General features: G+C 37.2%; 1 protein-coding gene across 10 annotated transcripts in view; it reads left to right on the forward strand.

The window, feature by feature from the left end:
- The first annotated feature begins 3,096 nt into the window (after positions 1-3,096).
- The window catches only part of hspg2 (heparan sulfate proteoglycan 2), an 87,509-nt gene continuing 72,589 nt past the window's right edge, over positions 3,097-18,016 (forward strand). For 6 of the 10 annotated variants that reach the window (XM_056732792.1, XM_056732794.1, XM_056732801.1 and 3 more), the window contains exon 1: positions 3,097-3,574. In XM_056732792.1, coding sequence (XP_056588770.1) covers positions 3,500-3,574 — 75 coding nt within the window. In that variant the 5' untranslated portion in view covers positions 3,097-3,499. The remainder of the gene's footprint in view (positions 3,575-18,016) is intronic. The other 4 variants (XM_056732797.1, XM_056732798.1, XM_056732800.1 and 1 more) reach the window with 1 other exon arrangement.

The raw sequence follows: 18,016 nt of genomic DNA on the forward strand, positions 1-18,016 counted from the left end.
TGAATTCTTTTGTTTTTACTGCAAACATGCCATTGGTGTGGAATAACAAGAAAACATGACGGTTGAAGTGTATGAAGTATGTGTTTCCTAGTGCAGAATGATCATACAAAAAACAAACTCTTAAAAACAGTCTGTCACATTCCTGCTTGACTGCATTGAACACAACACGTCTCATCTCTGCTCGGTTTTTGTTTGGCGCTCAATTTGGCTCTGCTGTTTTTATATAGCTCTGAAACTTGACTTTCCTGATATGTTGCTCAACCTGACTGACTGGAAAGCAATAGGGTTTTCCTCAAGATTTATTTTCAGACCTTTCTTGAAATGTTGAAAATGTTTCATCATATATTTCACCAACCAGTGTAAATTAAGGGGGGGGGGGTTATCAGTTTGTTTAGAGGAAAAGCACAGTTTATTTAACAATTTCATTTTAGACTATACATGTAGCCTCTATAGCTGAATTTGAACGTTGGATATTTTAAGGAAGATAATCTTTAATCTTCTATAGAGGTTATGGGTATCTATATTTCCTTTCGTTTCTGAAACTTTCAGAATTGTAAATCATAAACATGTGACCTAAATTTTACTTAATTTAACAAGCAGTGTCAGTGTCAGTTACTCCAACTCTCCAGCAGGTCGAGACATTGACTTATAAACGGATACGGCATGCGCACTTTATGCACAAGCTTATCAAATTTTCGATGTTTATCAACATTTATTGGTATGTTGGTACTTGATTAGTATCTGAACATTTTTTAAGCACTAATGCTTTGTTATGATATTAAACAAAGACTTGGCGACTTGTGTGTTTCTTGCAGGTTTAATTTTATTGTCTTATCCCAAAGTTTAGTTACTTTAAAATGTTACAAATAAGTACAATATCAATTCCATTTGGTTAAATACAATAATTTGAATGTCAAATCTGACATCATCCAGTTTGTGTCAGATCATATCCACAGATCCAGTGATGATCTCATTGTCTTTTTCCAAAATCATTCTCTTCTGTCTTGTTTTGGAGTTGTGAGAAGAGATCCAGCTGGACAGATGAAATCCAAATTAAAAGCAGCTGGGGTAGAAACCCCCGGCTGGACAGAGGCATACTTTGTCCCTAAAGGAAAGGATGCGGCTGGTATGTAAACAGATCCTATGCAGATGTCTGTTATATTGAATGAAGTTAATTCCGAATGTCCAAACTATTGTAATAACATCTGAAATTAAGGTGTAACCAGTAATGTTTCTCAAGTTATATAAACTGAAACCCAAGCTTCAGGTTTTGCCTTATACGCCAGAACGCCACGTTATAAATATGTTGTGTGACATTCCTAACTGCATTTATGCACCTGTTTTAGATGACATGAGTTTTAAACAATGTTAAAAATATTGAGGAATAATTGACGACTTGCCGTTCAATTATTCGTAAATTAATTCACACCCGGGGGTGGCAATAAAGGCACGACGCGAAGCAAAGCGGATAAGGCCGTTTTACCTCGGGTGTGCATTAACTTTCGAATAATTGAACGGACCGGAGTCAATTATTCCTTGCATAACATTATAAACATTGTTTAAAATAGTTACCACACCACAGGATATTGTTTAAATGTTTAATTTCGTCTTTAAAATGCTGTTGATGTTAGGACTACTTTCTTGCGCATGTCGAGCGGACTCGGAAGCTTGAGCCACGTTGTGTGTGATCGCGCGCACACCTTCGTGTTTGCGGTAATGTGACAGAAAATACAGTGATAATAAATTATGTGTTACTATTGTTTCTATCTTCAGGATTAAAAAAACACAAAAAGTAGGTCTATTAAAATATATTTGTTATGAGTTATAAGCAGCATGAAGAGGAAAACGCGCCAGTATAAATGCATTTTTTTTCTATTTAGTTATTTTATTTATTCGATCCAGTATAGGTCTTCGTATTTCTTGTTTATGAATTGCTTTTATTATTGAAAAGAGGTTCCATTTACAGTAAAGTTTGACATTAAACGGGGTGCTGTGAGGTGATGGCCTCAGGCTACACTAACTTTACTGTTGTTTAAACTTGGCGAGGTGATATCAAACTGTAATGCGGTCAGCAGACCTGGAACACCTTCATGGGTGTGCATTTAACTGAAAGTTAATGCATACCCGTAGACCGTTTGACAACCAATCAGATTGACGCATTCAACAGCGCAGTGGTATAAGTCAGATAGCGTTCAAGGGAGCTTGGAGCGTCTCCGGCTGACCTTGCCTAATATCAGCTCTACCAGAAATGTGAAACATCTCAACTTTACAAATGTAATGTAACTACAAACTCACTGTATTAAAAGAGAGGTCTTTGTCGGCCAAGCCCAAATACTGCATGCCCAGCTATAATCATCACTTAAATCTTCTGAAGGGTTTTAAGAGGTTAGTGATTTGCGCGTCATTATATGGTTCAGCTGTTACAAAGTGATATAAGCAAAACCATATTTTAATAAGACCAGTAAGACGCTAACTTTTTATGTGTGCCATGTTTAACAGCATTTCATATCATATAGGCCGAGGCATGCTCAAAGTTCTGTGCTGAAAAACTAAACAGGCTTCATAATCCAATGTGAACTGTAATATCTACAATAGCCTAATGCACGCACAGTGCACACACATACTATTTGAATAACAATCAGAATATATTCAATTAAATACAACAAGGTCATTTTTATCCAAAGGCTAAAAAATAAATACAATATTGCAATGACACAAACACGTTATGCCTCGCATTTACACACTGTCCACTATCAAACATGGATTTGTGATGCAATTTGTTCATAAAATATCTCTCTCTGGAATCGAAATGAATAGAGAATACATCATAAAAAACATGCAGTAGGCATGTTCTAAGTGCATTAAGAACTGTAAAACAAATACAGAATGCAAAAAAAATGTGCTTTTGTGTATTTTAATATAAAAGTTAAATGAATTTATTTTACATGCGTACGGTTAGCCGTAATATTTCACGAGCACCCGGAGTTCCAGTCCGTGTTTTACCGCAAACGGTGATGGGCTGCGTCCCAAACCTATCAAGCCACCATCTATATCGCATTTTAGGCATCATAATTCTGGAAACAATATGCGCACGAGGCACATCCCGCGTCACTTGGGTAATTTTACCCACTATGTTGTCTTGGTAGGCAGTTAAACTAGGTTTGAGTACGCAACCATTGGCTACGGTTCAACATCATCGCACTCCAAGTGATCCAAGGTAGTGCACGCGTAACTTTTTGCTGCCCATCTGAAAGTGGGACCAAGAGAACAAGCGGATATTTACAACTCAACCATCATTCGCCTCTAGTTTTTATGCGGACTTCTTTCTTTTTTGTTAAATGAGGTCCCACGAATAGTGGGACGTATAAACGACGTCGGCCTTGCTGTGGACGAAAGACTTCCAACTTCTCGAAATAAACTGCTCAGTGGCTTCAAGTGACGGACTTTGCTTTTCTCCCTCTCCCAGCAGCGTGCTTTAATCGTGCTGGGTTGGCAGAAAATGGGGACTCGGATAAGTGCCCTTAAACTCTACGTTTTTATAATCTCTTTGGCACTAGCGTCGCATCTATTTAAAGTAAGTGAACTGATTTATCCGCTTTTTAAAGCTAACATTCCGCACTGCATTGACTGTAACAGAGGGCATGTTTCATGCAGGTTACTGTATCAATGAAACGATACGCTGAAAATGACTTTATCCAAAGTTTCTATCCACTTTACTCGTTTTCCTGCGTGGGTGCATGTGCAATTATACAATGTAAATGATTTCTTTACGTCACTTTTATCTGTTTAACACAGACCCGAGTCAATTGCATGTGTGTTCGTGTCTTGGTCTAATTTTATCCATAGAAACGAGCTATTCATAGTTGGTCAGAGTGGTGTCTTAAATGTCTGTATACTTGATTTGGTTGTGTACTTTATGGTAGATGATTTGTGTGTGTGAAAAGACAACTTTTATTGTAGATTTTAAACACTTTAGAATGACTGTACATATGTTTACAGCCTGTATGTACTATCAAGAAAAGCAGCATGCTATTTGAACAATCATGCATTCATTCATTACCTCCAGTTAAGAAAAATTGCTAAAAGTTTGCATGACTTTTTTTATTCAATCTGTGTTACTGTATCATTTCCATTCTGCTGGTATAGTCATTTGGACTCTACTGCTTATGGGGGTGTAGAGAAACGTGAGATATTAACTGGGATTGATTTTTGGGAAAAGTGTGACACATTAAGTCTGACACATTCTTAACATCCTAAAGTAGAACTTTTCAAAAAATCTCCACCTTTCCATAGAATTGAATGATTCAAACAGTTAGATCATTTCAGACATGATTAAAATGTTTTTTTTAGGCAGACACATAGGCTACGATCATTCACCCCCTGCTTGTTTATACCTATTTTAGTGTTGGATGAAATGAGAGATGACGTTTATCTTCTCACCCCAGTGGATGTTAAATCCCCTCGGTCACATGATAATGGAAAGTCTCGTCTTGTATAACCTCAAATTCTTTAAATCCGTTCGGCCAACCATGCGTTCCTTCTGCATACCGTGTATAATCCCTTTCTTGTCTAGCTGTCTTCAAACACCAGTGAAAATGAGCCGCTCTTACCTTACCCCTCAGTGGCGGGGGATAAACTCTATGGCTTTCGTAATTCGAGATGGTCTTTGTCTCAGGGACCGCTGTGTCAATTGCACTATAATTGAATTAAATGGATGCAGTGGCATGTGTTTTTTCAGTTACAAGCTTTCCCAAGATATGCCAAAGAGGTCGTTCGATTCGGCCGATGAGTAGGGTCCTGTTGCCACTAGCTTCCTGCCGGGCCTGTTGGAATTTTTCAGGGTCATGAGTATCAATCAGCACTGACAAAACCCCAATAAAAGCAGTTTATTACCTTTTAGTTTACTGACACAATCAAGTGCTCCCTCCCTGCTGTTAACTATCAATGGCCTGGTAATTGAGAGAAGATTCTTTGTCGTCTATTGACGCATGTCATTTTTGGGTTAAACTGGCCACTTGTGAGGTCGTTGAGGGTTTATTTCCATTTTGGTCACAAGTGGGTCCGTGGCCAGTGTTTGTCTTTTCCCCCCTTTTTTCAATTTGTCTTAATGTGAAACTTAAGAATAGGGGGTTGGTTTAGAGCTGCAGTACACATGTAACAAAGTGTAGCTTTTTATTTTATACATAACTTATCCCAGACAGACACTTAAATACCCCAAACGTTACTTTACTGTACAATGCAGTGACATATAGATTTAAATTATTTTACTGTGTGTAACATTACAGGTCAGCTTAAAGGGATAGTTCACCCAAAAATGAAAATTCTGTCATCATAAACGTGCCCATTTTAAACCTGTATGGATTTCTTTCTTCTGCAAAACACAAAAAAATATATATTTTGACGAATGTTGGTAACCAAACCATGGCGGTACCCATTCCCTTCCATTGTATGGACACAAAACCAATGCAAGTCAATGAGTACCTCTGTGGTTAGGTTGCCAACATTCTTCAAAACATCTTCTTTTGTGTTCTGCAGAAGAAAGAAAGTCAGGTTTGAAATGGGAAGAGGGTGAGGAAATCCTATAAACTGGTTAAATACATTTTATAGTGAACCCATTACATTTAAAGGTAGAAATGTTATTTTTTAGCTCTGTTTTAAGAGATTGCTTGTCCCATGACTCCCATCCACGTTACAACATGGTATTTTTATTTTAGGATATCTATCCCAATAGGACATTGCAAGTAAACACTGACTGACATCATCTGCAGGATTTTTAAACCGGTCTGGATTCCTGTTGATATATTCGGCGTCCTGCACCAGACAGACTTTAGTTGCGAACATATATCTGTTTTGTCTTTCAACATCTTGGCCTCTGTAGTATGCTCACATTTACTGTATCATATGTTATATCTAGATATAGTCCAAACATCTTGGTCATTTTAACACCTATGTGGTCTTCCATGAAAGCACTGGGGAATCTAGTGCACAGCGCTTGGATAACTGGGCCCGTGTTCAATGAGATTTTGAGGACAGGAGATTATTAATGGTCTCAGCGTGTGCTTGCCTTTAATATATCTTGTTTTGCATGCTGCTTGTGAGCCTAATATGGGTTGCTACATGCAGAAAATGCTTGTGGATTGTCTATATACAATCCTTTGTAATGGCTTTCATGACAGTTTGTAAATAGATTTCTTTTCTTTTTTAGTTTGTTCCTTCCTTCTCGTTGAAGATGGTGTGGCTTGTTTACAGACATTAGTGACCCATATGGAGAACAGCCTCTGCTCTCTTCTGTTGTTTGTTCTGTTGTGAAGTGTGAGGTTTGGTTTTCTCAGCTTTGGAGATCTGATTGGTTTTCTCTTCATTTAGAAAACCTTCTTTATAGTTTTATTCGTGTTTCAGCTGAAGTGGACTTTTTTCTACCAGCATGTTCTGGATTTTCCAAATGAATTTTCTCCCACTTCTGCGATCTTTCTCGTATATTAATTTCTCCCACCGTTACGCATCATTTGCAGGTTATCTGAGGTAGATAACTGTGGGAATTTTTATCTTTCATTTGCCAGCTGTTCGTGATGGAGTGGTGGTTGGGTGGGGGGAAACACCGAACACAGCTGCACCTCAACTGTAACCCATACGAGTGCTGATATGAGTAAAAATTGATCCAACGTAACCTCTTTCGGTCTTGTCAGGATGCCCACTTCAAGATCAATTATGTCTCACTTTCCCTTGTTCACTTGTGTCTCCAATAGTTAGAGTAGTGTCTCAGACCTCTGAAAGACTTTATAGATGTCTGTCTCCGGAAACTTTTGACCTTTTGTATGGGGCCGTCCTGAATTTCTAGTTTTATTGCCTGGAAGCGGGGCCATTCATTCGTACTCTTGCAGACCCTCTGTCTTTTGAATTTAGCTTCAACCCGAAACCCTGACTCACCCAAGCAAGTCAAGCTTTGGATTATCTGTTTTATTACAGATGGTGGTGTTCTCAGCAGGACGGTGGGTCTGCAAGAGCAGCACTCTAAGCTTGGAGCGCGACTCATATTATACATCAAATATTGGGCTGTTTGACGATTAATCGCGATTAATCACATTAAGATGAATGTTTGTGTATGTGTTTCCAAATATAAATGTCTGCACACTGTGCATATGAATTTAATATTTATAAAAATATGCATGTATTTAAGAAAAATATAAAAATTAATAAATGTTTATATGAAATTCTATGTAATAAAAATTAATATATACATGCAAATATTTCCTAAATATATACATGTATGTGTGCGTGTTTGTGTTTATGAATACAAAATTAATATATGCACAGTGCACAGACATACAGTATATATTCTGGATGCGATTAATCACGATTAATCGTTGAACAGCCCTAATAAAATATCAGTATTTGATTGAAACTAGTATAAAAAGATACGTTCTTGCAACATTACTATTGAGTCATGTTTTATTTCTTCATTTTAAAAGGTGGTGAAAGTACACCTACTGTCTTGTCTGTAGTACTATTAATAATGACTTGGAAAGAAATCCTTTCAATCCCACGCTGTTCGTCTGGATTTACAGCTCATCATTCTTACACATGATATCAGCATTTCAATATCACTCAATATGTTTTGTCATAAGTTGGCTTGTGTCAGTGCTTGCTGGATATTTATGGTAAGATGGTGTAAAGGCTCGATTGTGAAAACAGCATGTGAATGGAGCTCTGCAGAGACTCTCTTTCATTAATCTATGACATGCCTCAGCTTGCCACAGTCCTTTTCCATGTCTCCTGCAACCCCATTGAGCGCAAGGCTGTTATTATACTGATCGAAATCATGCAGAATTTAGATGCCCTTAGGTCACACTAAAAGAAAAAGACAAAACGAGAAGAGGGGGTATGTTTCCTTTTACTTTTGTGTCCTTTTGTGCCCTTACCTTTTTTCAATTGACAAAAAAATGCTTGTAATTTATCTCTTGGTGTATTATGATTGGCAAGCACCAGACATAACAAAGAAATGCTTTGCTGTGTTTAACCAAAACAAAAGAGTAAAGGTACGTCTAAGTGACTGTTAACACAAGCGATTGACCTAGTATGGTTGTGAGTCAGTCCAGTGCTAGCAATATTCTTTCTTTTGAAGCGGGTGCCAGGGTGTGAGACGGTTTGCTGTGCTTTGGTTGGCTTCTCTGCCTGCTTGGTTCAACTGGAGAGGCCACGGATGAAACCATTTGAGCCTCCCAGGAGACTGATGTACATTAGCATGTCAACGACTCCTCGGCTGGAGGTGGGCTGTTTTGGAACTTTGCCGTTGGCAGATAGCCTCTCTCTTTGTCATTTACTCTAGATTTGAGAGTCAAGTTGTGAGGTAACTCCTCTGGGTTATGGGTGAGGGCGTGGTAAGAGAAAGATTAGATCCCACCTGGAGCTCACCTAACCAAATACTTGCCATTAATGCGTCATTGTGTGGAGTAGTGCACATGTTGTCAAATTGGCAGACGCGATAGACGTTTGGATGAAATCCAGCGTGGAGGGTTTAGTGTCCCAGTTTCCCTCTGTTTGCGATAAGAGAGGAAATCTGTTCTGTTCTAGCAGAGGATGTCTTTATGGAAAAAAGTGGTGGGGTGTTGATTTGTGCTCAAATTGCTGATTCATCATCCTGTTGGGTCAAATAAAAAAGCTGCGGTGGGAGGGTGGATAAAGGGGTTCTTGTTTGCTTTTGAACATTTATTTTTTACTTGAAAATTAAAATTGTTATACTAATAAAAATCTGTTTAATTACAAAAGTGCAAACTAAACGCTATTGTGGTCCCCATTTGATTCATGTTTGGGTTTCTACGAAACTTTAGGCCTAGTTAAAAAAAAATCATATTCCCATAAAAGAGGACTGTTCTTGTACCACTTTTGTCGATAGCGGTTCAACCTAGACAAAGATAAATAAAACATTACATAGAATCAACTAAGTTTTACTGTTTTACTTGCAAACAGTAAGAAACGTAACAATCTGGAAAAATGGCTTATGTGACCTATAAGGAAGTCTGAAGTGATTGCATTTTCAGCCACACGCTCAGATAAAAATCGAGGATGCTTGCAACCAAAATATGAGAACAAGCATGTTGAAACTGGTAATAAAAAATGAGTGTGGAGCCACCTGCGCTTGATAGAGCCAAAACCACATCCCACAATCTAAAACTTCAGATCTCTCGTTATTATTTCCATGACCAAACGTTTTAGTGCTTGGCTTCGGTGTTTTCCATGTAGGAATTTAGCAGCTGAGATTTTCAAGCCATGACCTCATGCCAAAGTGGGAAAAAATACAATTTCAGTTTGAATCCTGTTATTGGAGAGGAGACCACTGTGCTTTTCAGGTATAATTGGTGCGGATTCCGCTGGCCTTTATCTGCTTGTTACCTGAATCCACTTCAGGTTTTTGTCATGTCCTTTCTATAACCATGGATTTGATATTTAGTTGTGCTATTTATACATACCCTTTCTATATCTCTTCCAACATCATAAACTCTTGTAATACTGACCTGTGTTTTTTGACTTTGTCACATAAGTGATGAATGCTGGCATGAACGGTAGGAAAGTCTATTCCTATTGTCTGATAAAGAATGTAAATCCTGTGTGTGGTTAAGCACTTAGCCAGATTGTTAGCACCACAATGAATTAGTTTGGCCTCTGTTGTGACCAGTAAATGCTACCTTAGACACCATTTACTTGTATACTTTATAATTTTAGGTGTATTAAAATCCTTCATGTTGTCATCACTCATCATAACATCTAGTCATATCTTATGCATTTTAAACTAAAATTCATGTTTTTTAGATAGTATTAGACAAAAGCTAACACTTACACTTACAAACTGAATCATCACTTACATTGATAAAAACTTGTCATGGGCATGAGTTAGGTTCGGAGAAGTAGTGTATGCTTAGACCCGTTGTTGCTTTGAAAACGAATTTTTGTGGTGTTCAGACTAAACTTGGCTTGTATAATTTTGTCTCCACCCACACTGCATGTTGATTTCATGGCCTAAACTACAATTTCACCCTTTTAGTGACCGTCTTAGCCATGGCTTTCTGAAAGTATTTTATAAGGGAAAGTCTTTTGATGACCCAAATTTGTAACTTTTTTCCTCTTATTAAGGAGTAGTTCACCTTAAAAATGAAAATTCATCATTTACACGCCATCTTGTCATTTCAAACCTTTATGAATTTCTTTCTTATGGAGAACACAAAAGATGTTTTGAAAAATGTTAGCTCAGGTCCCCCCAAAAAACAGCTCAGGCCCCCATTCACTTCAATTGTATAGACACAAGTGAATGGGGGAATTCTTAAAAACGTCTTCTTTTGTGTTCTGCGAAAGACAGAAAGTCATACAGGTTTAAAATGACAAGCAGGTGAGGAAATGATGACATCATTTTGAAAAGTAAACTAACAGTAATTTTGTAATAAATGTCACTGGTCACTGCAAATCATGAGCAGTTATATTGAATACTTTGGAAGTTACATTGGAAAATATAAATGCTGCAGAGGGAAAGTAGCCTTACAGTGGTTTTCTTTGTAACCTGTACAACATTTCCCATCCTTGAGTACATTTACATTTATGCATTTGGCAGACGCTTTTATCCTAAGCAACATGCATTACATTATCCTATACATTTATATGCGCAATCCCCTGGGATCGAACCCACAACCTTGCGTTCTTTCATCATTTCTTCATCCTAATGTCATTTCAAACCAGTATCACTTTCTTTTGCAGAACACATGATATATATTTCAAAGAATGTTTGTACCTAAACAGCATGAAACAACCAAACCACTGAAATATTTCTCAAAATATCTTGTTTTGAGTTCCTCAGAAAAACGACTTGTAAAGGTTTTGAACGACATGAGCGTTAATAATGATGCATTTTTTTTTGTAACCTCTCCATTTAATTCTTGATTTTTAAAAAGTTATATAAGTTTGCCGACTTTGAATTTGATAAAGAAGGGTTATGTAGGAACAATAAACATTGCCTTCCCATGTTAACTACCCCGAGCGTTTGAGCAGCAGCGACATTTCAAACCAGAATGTCGTAATTACCTTGGACTTTATAATCACCTATAACTTTGAGCTGCAAAAGCAATTATCCTCTAAAGCTGATAATTAAACAGCCCTTCCAGAGGTAATTTATGACAAACTGGAAGTCCGCTGCTGCAGACTTCGTAGCCACCGGAAGGTGGCTGTAAAACTCGAGGCCCTGGGATTACTGCGGGACCTCTATTGTTATCATGACATGGGGATAAAGAGTGATGTCAGGGGCACACCGTTGTTGAGATCTGCCACAGAGACAAGACTCAGTGAGTCAGATTCCATGGCATTGGTACAAGACCTGCCTGTAGGCACAAGTTTAGCAGTACTTTGTTCTTTTGTGTGGATAGCCTGCAGCGTAGAGACTAGGCACAGACGAATTGGCACACTCTTAATTAATAACCATTGAGTTTTTTTTTTTAAATGACGAGACCTAATGAGAAATTTTATCATTATGATTTTTTGGAAGGAGGGTGAAAGAAGGGAAAAAGGAAATGTCAACACAATATGAAATTAAATTCACGTTATTTTGAGGGTGAAATGTGTCTTTTGTACGCCTTTATTAGGGCTGCAAGATCAAAAATATGCATATTTAAATAACTGTTATTACAACAACTGAATGATTTTATTACTTGAAGTGATGTAAACCTAAGTTTTAGATGTATTATGCAGATAACAGAGAGACAGTAATGCCCTTTCCAGAAAGAACGTGAAATGTGTGTTGGTTGTTAAACGTTTTTATTATGTATTTAAATGAAATTAGGCATTATCTTATCACATCACATTCATTGCATTACTTAGAAATAATGTGCAGGTATATTACTATTAGCTATTATCAAAATGCAAGCAAGTCCTGTTCTGTTTTTGCACATGCCGTTTACTCCGAAATACAAATATGGGAGCAAACTTTAAATCCTTTTCATTTGTATATAAACTTAAATGTTTAGGAATAAATCATTAATCTACATTAATCATGTCTCAGTGAACTTCAGGAGCATTCCTGCACTTCTGAATATGAATGCCCACTTTATGGGACCCTTACAGTAGTACTGTAAATGAATGATTATTAGCCAGTTCGCTGGTGAGAGTTTCTGTGCTGGACACATCAATGTGTTGCTTACCCAGATTCTTTTGTGTCTGTCATTAGCTTGTGGGAAATGAGCTGGTTGACATCTGCTTGTAATGAATGGGCAGGTACCCAGCCCCTCGCTTTCCTTTATTGTGAGATAATACTCCTGGCACACAGATGTTAAGTTGGAGATGGCTGTTGCTGTGCTTGCACACCTTATGTTTCAGAGCAGTCTGGTATATAGTTAGATTCAACGGTTATTCAACGGTTAGATTCAACGGTTAGCTAGTTATTTGGTAGCTTCTGGGTCATGTGTTCAATCTGTTTCCTGTTATACCTATAGAGATGCAGCTCCGCCGGCTATCTCAACATCCAATAAATATATTGCTGGTAATAATAACCTTGTAATTCTTTTCCTAGCTGTCTGTTTATTTAACACAACTTACTGCTTTTGTACTGTATTGTTTCTAGCTTCATTATTAAGTGGTTGTTTATGTTGGACGACTTGGGAAGGAAGGCAGAAGTTGTGTTTAATTTAGTCTGCAAGTTTTATCGGGCCGTTCATTGCGTGAGGTCAAACAGGCGTGGTATGGTCTAGGGGAATTCCTTCCTCCATCAGCAGGCATGGACAATGGGGCAGTTATCCTGAGGATAAACTGTGATCTCACTCCTGTTAGCTCTTAAATGTGGTTTATTGTTAAATGTTTTAAGCGATAAAGGCATTTCATTTGACACGTTAAACTTAAAAAGCCTCTTGTTCTTAAGAATCTCAGTCAGAAAATTTGACTACAAAGGGATCTTTGAATCTTCTCATTCAGCATTTAAGCAAATTGCATGAACCAAATAAACATTCATATAGGCGATATTGCCAATTTTTTGTTTTATGTTAGTGGAAAAAAAGAACATTAATGTCCAATTGGAACTTGCCAGTTAAACGAAGATTTATCCAAAATGATTCGCTCTGTTTTGATTCTTAAAATAAAACGTCCCCCATAGCAGCAAATGGAGTTACTCCAAAGTGAGTGAGTCCCAATTCCTAAGGATAAGCATACATGTCAAAAAAATACTGTTACAATTAACATTCGTCATGGTTTGGTTGTCCTTTTAAATGGAAACATATAAATGATTGATACAGTGTATAAAAATCCCACACGCACACAATACAAGCTAGTTTTATCCAGCGTTTATTTACAGCACAACAGCTTTTTCCAGCTTTATACTGACAATCAAAACACCCTCCAACACACATCTATTGTCTTTATACTGCTTTGGAAGTGTTTAACTCAAATAAGATTTATATGTATTTGTTGAAGCGACATGCTTTTATGAGTCCAGGGTTCAAAAGAGTCTTAAAGTATGTTTGTTTTGCAAGTCATAATTTTACACGGCACTCATAACACAGCTGTTAGCTGGTGTCAAATAGATTCTGAAGTGGTAAACACATGGTGCGATGCTCATTTTTGGACACTTTTGTGGGAAAGCAGTCTTTAAACGGACCATAAAAATATGACATCACAAGGACACAAGAAGGTCAATAGGTCGGTTTTCCTTTTAACTTTTTCGATGCTTTTTTTGATGTTAATAGTCTTTTGTGTGGTGTTTCTTTATTGGGTGTTAAGGTTATATCAATAAAATGGATGTCAACTTGCTGATATCAGTGATGCCGGCCGCAGGGATGATCAGATTAAATAGTTTTGCATTATATTGTAAATATGGGGAATCTGACTCACTCAAAAAAAAATTGCTGGATTGATAAATATTTTCAGCACATTTACCGTCAGGGACAACATGTCATGCCATAAATAAATCACTAACCGCACCTTTAAATACCATTTAGTCTTTTACAATGTCTCAGGATTTTCTTCCCAGAAGCTCACAGTTTGTAAACTCATTTAAAGGCCATCTCTGAACTCCTTGTGTAGACATGAGACATGTAATCCTTGTCTTATTTATTGTTGTTGGTTCTTTTTTTGCTGTCTAAATTGCATGTTGCTCAGATAATAATAGCGAAGACAGTAGGCCTGTAGCGACGCTTAGATGACGTCGACGTAAAAATTTTGTAGCGGCTTCGTAGCAGCTCACCACAAACACAAATATAAAATATAGCTGTTGTTCTAATATGCAATGCTTTCGAGTTTTCTAGGGCAAAGCAAAGAACCTTGGCGTCATATCTTGGGAAAGAGATGTAAAAAAACAGGAATTTTATATTGTGTTAAAACACCCAGGAATGTCTATACTGTGCACTGTTTTTTTTGTTGCACTACAACTTTAGAATTTTTTGCAGACTGGTCTTTCATTTTGTATAACAGTAAAATAAGTGTATTTATTTTATTTTGTGTAAAGCAGAATACTTTTTGCTGTGCAAAACGGTTGTTTAATAAAGTATATTATTTAAAAAAAAAAGTTAGTATTTATTTGAGATAGATTATGGTTTTTATTAATGAGCAACAGAAAAATAAGCATTAGATTAATTGCCCAATTAGTCGTTAGATTAGTCGATTTATCGATAAAATAATCGTTAGATTAATCGGTTAATAAATAATCTTTTACCCTCAGCCCTAGAAGACAGTTTTTCTCATATAGGCATCATGCAAACAATTCAATTCAAGTTTCACCTTTATTATTGTCTCAGATATGTTGTGTTGAAGTAAGGGTAGATGCCTCTTTAGTTTCGTCTGGTACTTGGTTGAAATATTTCGGGCACCAGGAGTTCTCTTTTTTTCTGACCCAGTGAAGATAATCCTATAGATTCGGACTGGCCTGCTTCTTGATCCTTTGTCAGTGGTTGACAAGGGGAGACCAAACCCAAGGGTTTAAAGCAGAAGATAGAGTTGGAACGAGCCAACCAGAGTACAGATTTTCTCTTATGTGCAGGAACCATAATGACTGACCACAGGAATGTTGATTTATTGTATATTTTGTCTGCTCCAAAATAGTTTCTTGCAGGTCTTTAGTAACCTTCTTGGTTAAAGGGATACTTCACCCAAAAAAGATAAATCATCTTTCATCATATACTCACCTTCGAGTTGTTTCAAACGTGTATACATTTCAATGGTCTGATGAACACAGAGAAAGGGATTTGGAAGAATGTGTATAACCAAACAGATCTTAATCCAAAATGACTTTTTGAAGAATGTAGGACAGCAAAAAGTTTTGGGGAACTTTTGATTACCATTGTCATTTTTCCTACTATGGTAGTCAATGAGGGCTAAAATTTGTCTGTTATAAGCGTTCTTCCAAATATATTTTTGAGTTCATCAGAACAAATACATGCATACAGATTTGGAACAACTCGAAGGTAAGTAAATGATGACAGAATTTTCATTTTGGGTGAAGTATCCCTTTAAGAAACCTACTTTAAAGGTCCAGTGTATGAAATTTTGCCTCTTCTAGCGTTGAACTCCACCCTCCCTTTCAAAGCACTACGGTGACTGAAGCAGAACTAATATGTCGTCATGTTTTCTGTTCTTTGCCGAAGAAGATAACGTATTTATGAAACATGCTCTGTAGAGCATTTTGTCTCTTCAGGGCTACCGTAGAATCAACATGGCGAATAACCTGTATGGGGGAAACGGCTCATTCTAAGAAAAATAAGAAAACTTCATTATGTGAGGTCTTTATACACCTCTGAAGACATAGTTATGTATATTTTATTGCATTTGTGTCAATTGATCCTCCCCAAAAATTACACACGGCACCTTTAAGTATAAAATCTCTAGCAAACATTCAAAGGTTTAGAGTAAAATGTTCCAGTAAGTAAAACAGCTCATAATCAACGAGAGTTTAACCAGTAGGTTAGATAGACAGATATTATAAGACATGTATAAAATACTCTACACCCTGTTCTGTGGAGCATGGGTTTAGAGGAGCTGAAACACTGACCTGCTTGTAAATGACACATAATCTCTGGTGGTCTAAAAACTGCTGAGCAACGAACACCTTCACCAGAGAAACGTCTGTAAAGCTCTTATTTGTTAACTGGCGCGTGGCCACAAATAACCTACAGTGCAGGGCAGAACTGTAAATGTACAGTACTGAGCAAAGATGTCTGTCATGAAGTGAGGAAACGAAGGGTCCGAACACAAGGTCTCACAAAAGAGGCTTTGACTACAGATGCAGTCGTGAGTCCCACCTGAACAGCAAGCCTTCATTCATGTAAGGAATTATCTGTTTGCGCCTGTTTCTTCTTTCCATTCAAGCCCCACGTTAAAACTATGCTTTAGCAGCACGTTGGACTCATCGGAGAGATACGCACAGGTGCTGCTCGTGCTGATGCTGAAGTTACAGTCTGAATATGTATGGTTCATGTTAACAGCAATGTTTTCAAATAAGACAAAAAACATAATATGAATACTTTATTAAACAAAAAAACAGTGTCCGTTTGCACTTATGATATTTACATGACATATGCATGTTTTATGAGTCAATTATTTGTTTTATGCATTGATAGAGTAATCGTTCGCATCAACATCATGATGCGTCATAAAAATGATGATATTAAACTGACCTAGTATCAAATATCATACAGAGAGCAACATGGAAAACATTTATGAATACATAATTTTATTAACTAGTTTTCTGTCTCCTTTAATATGTAACCTTGAACAGTGACGTTGTCTTGCCTTCGCTAGTAAAGTCTCTTGAGGTATTTTGTCCTCAGCTTTATTGTAACAAAACATGAATGCGGAATGTTTGGTTTGCATGTAAAACATACATTGTGACCACTAAGAAAAGGAGTGCTTGTCAGTAAAGATGAGAACAGGGTAAAAGGTATTTCACTTTGGAATTTACTCTCAGAAAGAATGTTGCCCTGTGGCTATTGTTATCTTCAAGTAATGTGAATAAGTAAACTTTCACATTTTCACTGAAATGTACAGGTTAGAGGGCATGGTGACGCAATGCATGTTAGGTAATGTGAGGTTTAAAAATGATTAAATAAATATTACTCTTATTAAATTGAACTAATAACAACCTTCTCTGAATATACTCTTGAGCATTTTGGTGGCACGGAGAACTCTAACAAGGTTGTAACAATGTTAAAGATGTGTTAATAGCATAAACATATTTACAGGCTGGAGGGATATTTTATATTTTGTTATTTTTATCACCCACAGATATTTTACTTCTATCCCCCGACTTACACATTCTTCTGCCTGAGTGCAAACAGGGTCAGCTGTAGTCTGTGTGTTACCTGCTGTAGCGTATTTCATTCATTACTCATTCAAGCCACCTCACCAGGGTTTCTATTCCAAGTGGGGTCCTAAGCAGGTCTTTGAAGCTTGCAGTAGCTTGCTGTGAGATCTAGAAAAATCCCCTTTGATCAAATAATGAACTTCCTCTTTGATTCTTTTGAAAACATGCTTTTAAAACACAGCGCAAGTCATACGAGACACATTGGACCACATTTAGGGTACATTTGATCAGGCTTGTTGTAATTACAGCTCATTTCTTTATCTCAGGGCGGTGTATTTCAGAGCTCGAACCCTGCGATGGTATCAGCTCAACACACTTTTAAGAAGCGCTTTGTGTTTTAAAAATAGCTCATTCGAAAAGGAACAAAACTGGGTCAATATTGACATGCCCTCATGTCTGCCGTCTATGTGCCGTTATAGAACAGTCAATTCAGACAAACTTTTTTAATGTAAAGACAGTTTAAAAGCCAGAAAACCAATTTCATTTAGATTTTTGCATTTCATTACATTACGTCACATTTATGCGTATGTCCAATGCTTTAATCTGAAGTGACTTAAAGTGCATTAAAGATAGATACATAAAAATATATTTTAACTAAACAATTGAGCATCTGTGATAATAGGGCATTAACAGTATCAAAGACAGCATCATTACATTTACGCATTTGGCAGATGCTTTTATCCAAAGCGACTTGAATTG

The sequence above is a fragment of the Triplophysa dalaica genome, chromosome 20 (genome assembly GCF_015846415.1).
Source record: "Triplophysa dalaica isolate WHDGS20190420 chromosome 20, ASM1584641v1, whole genome shotgun sequence".
Lineage (NCBI taxonomy): Eukaryota > Metazoa > Chordata > Actinopteri > Cypriniformes > Nemacheilidae > Triplophysa > Triplophysa dalaica.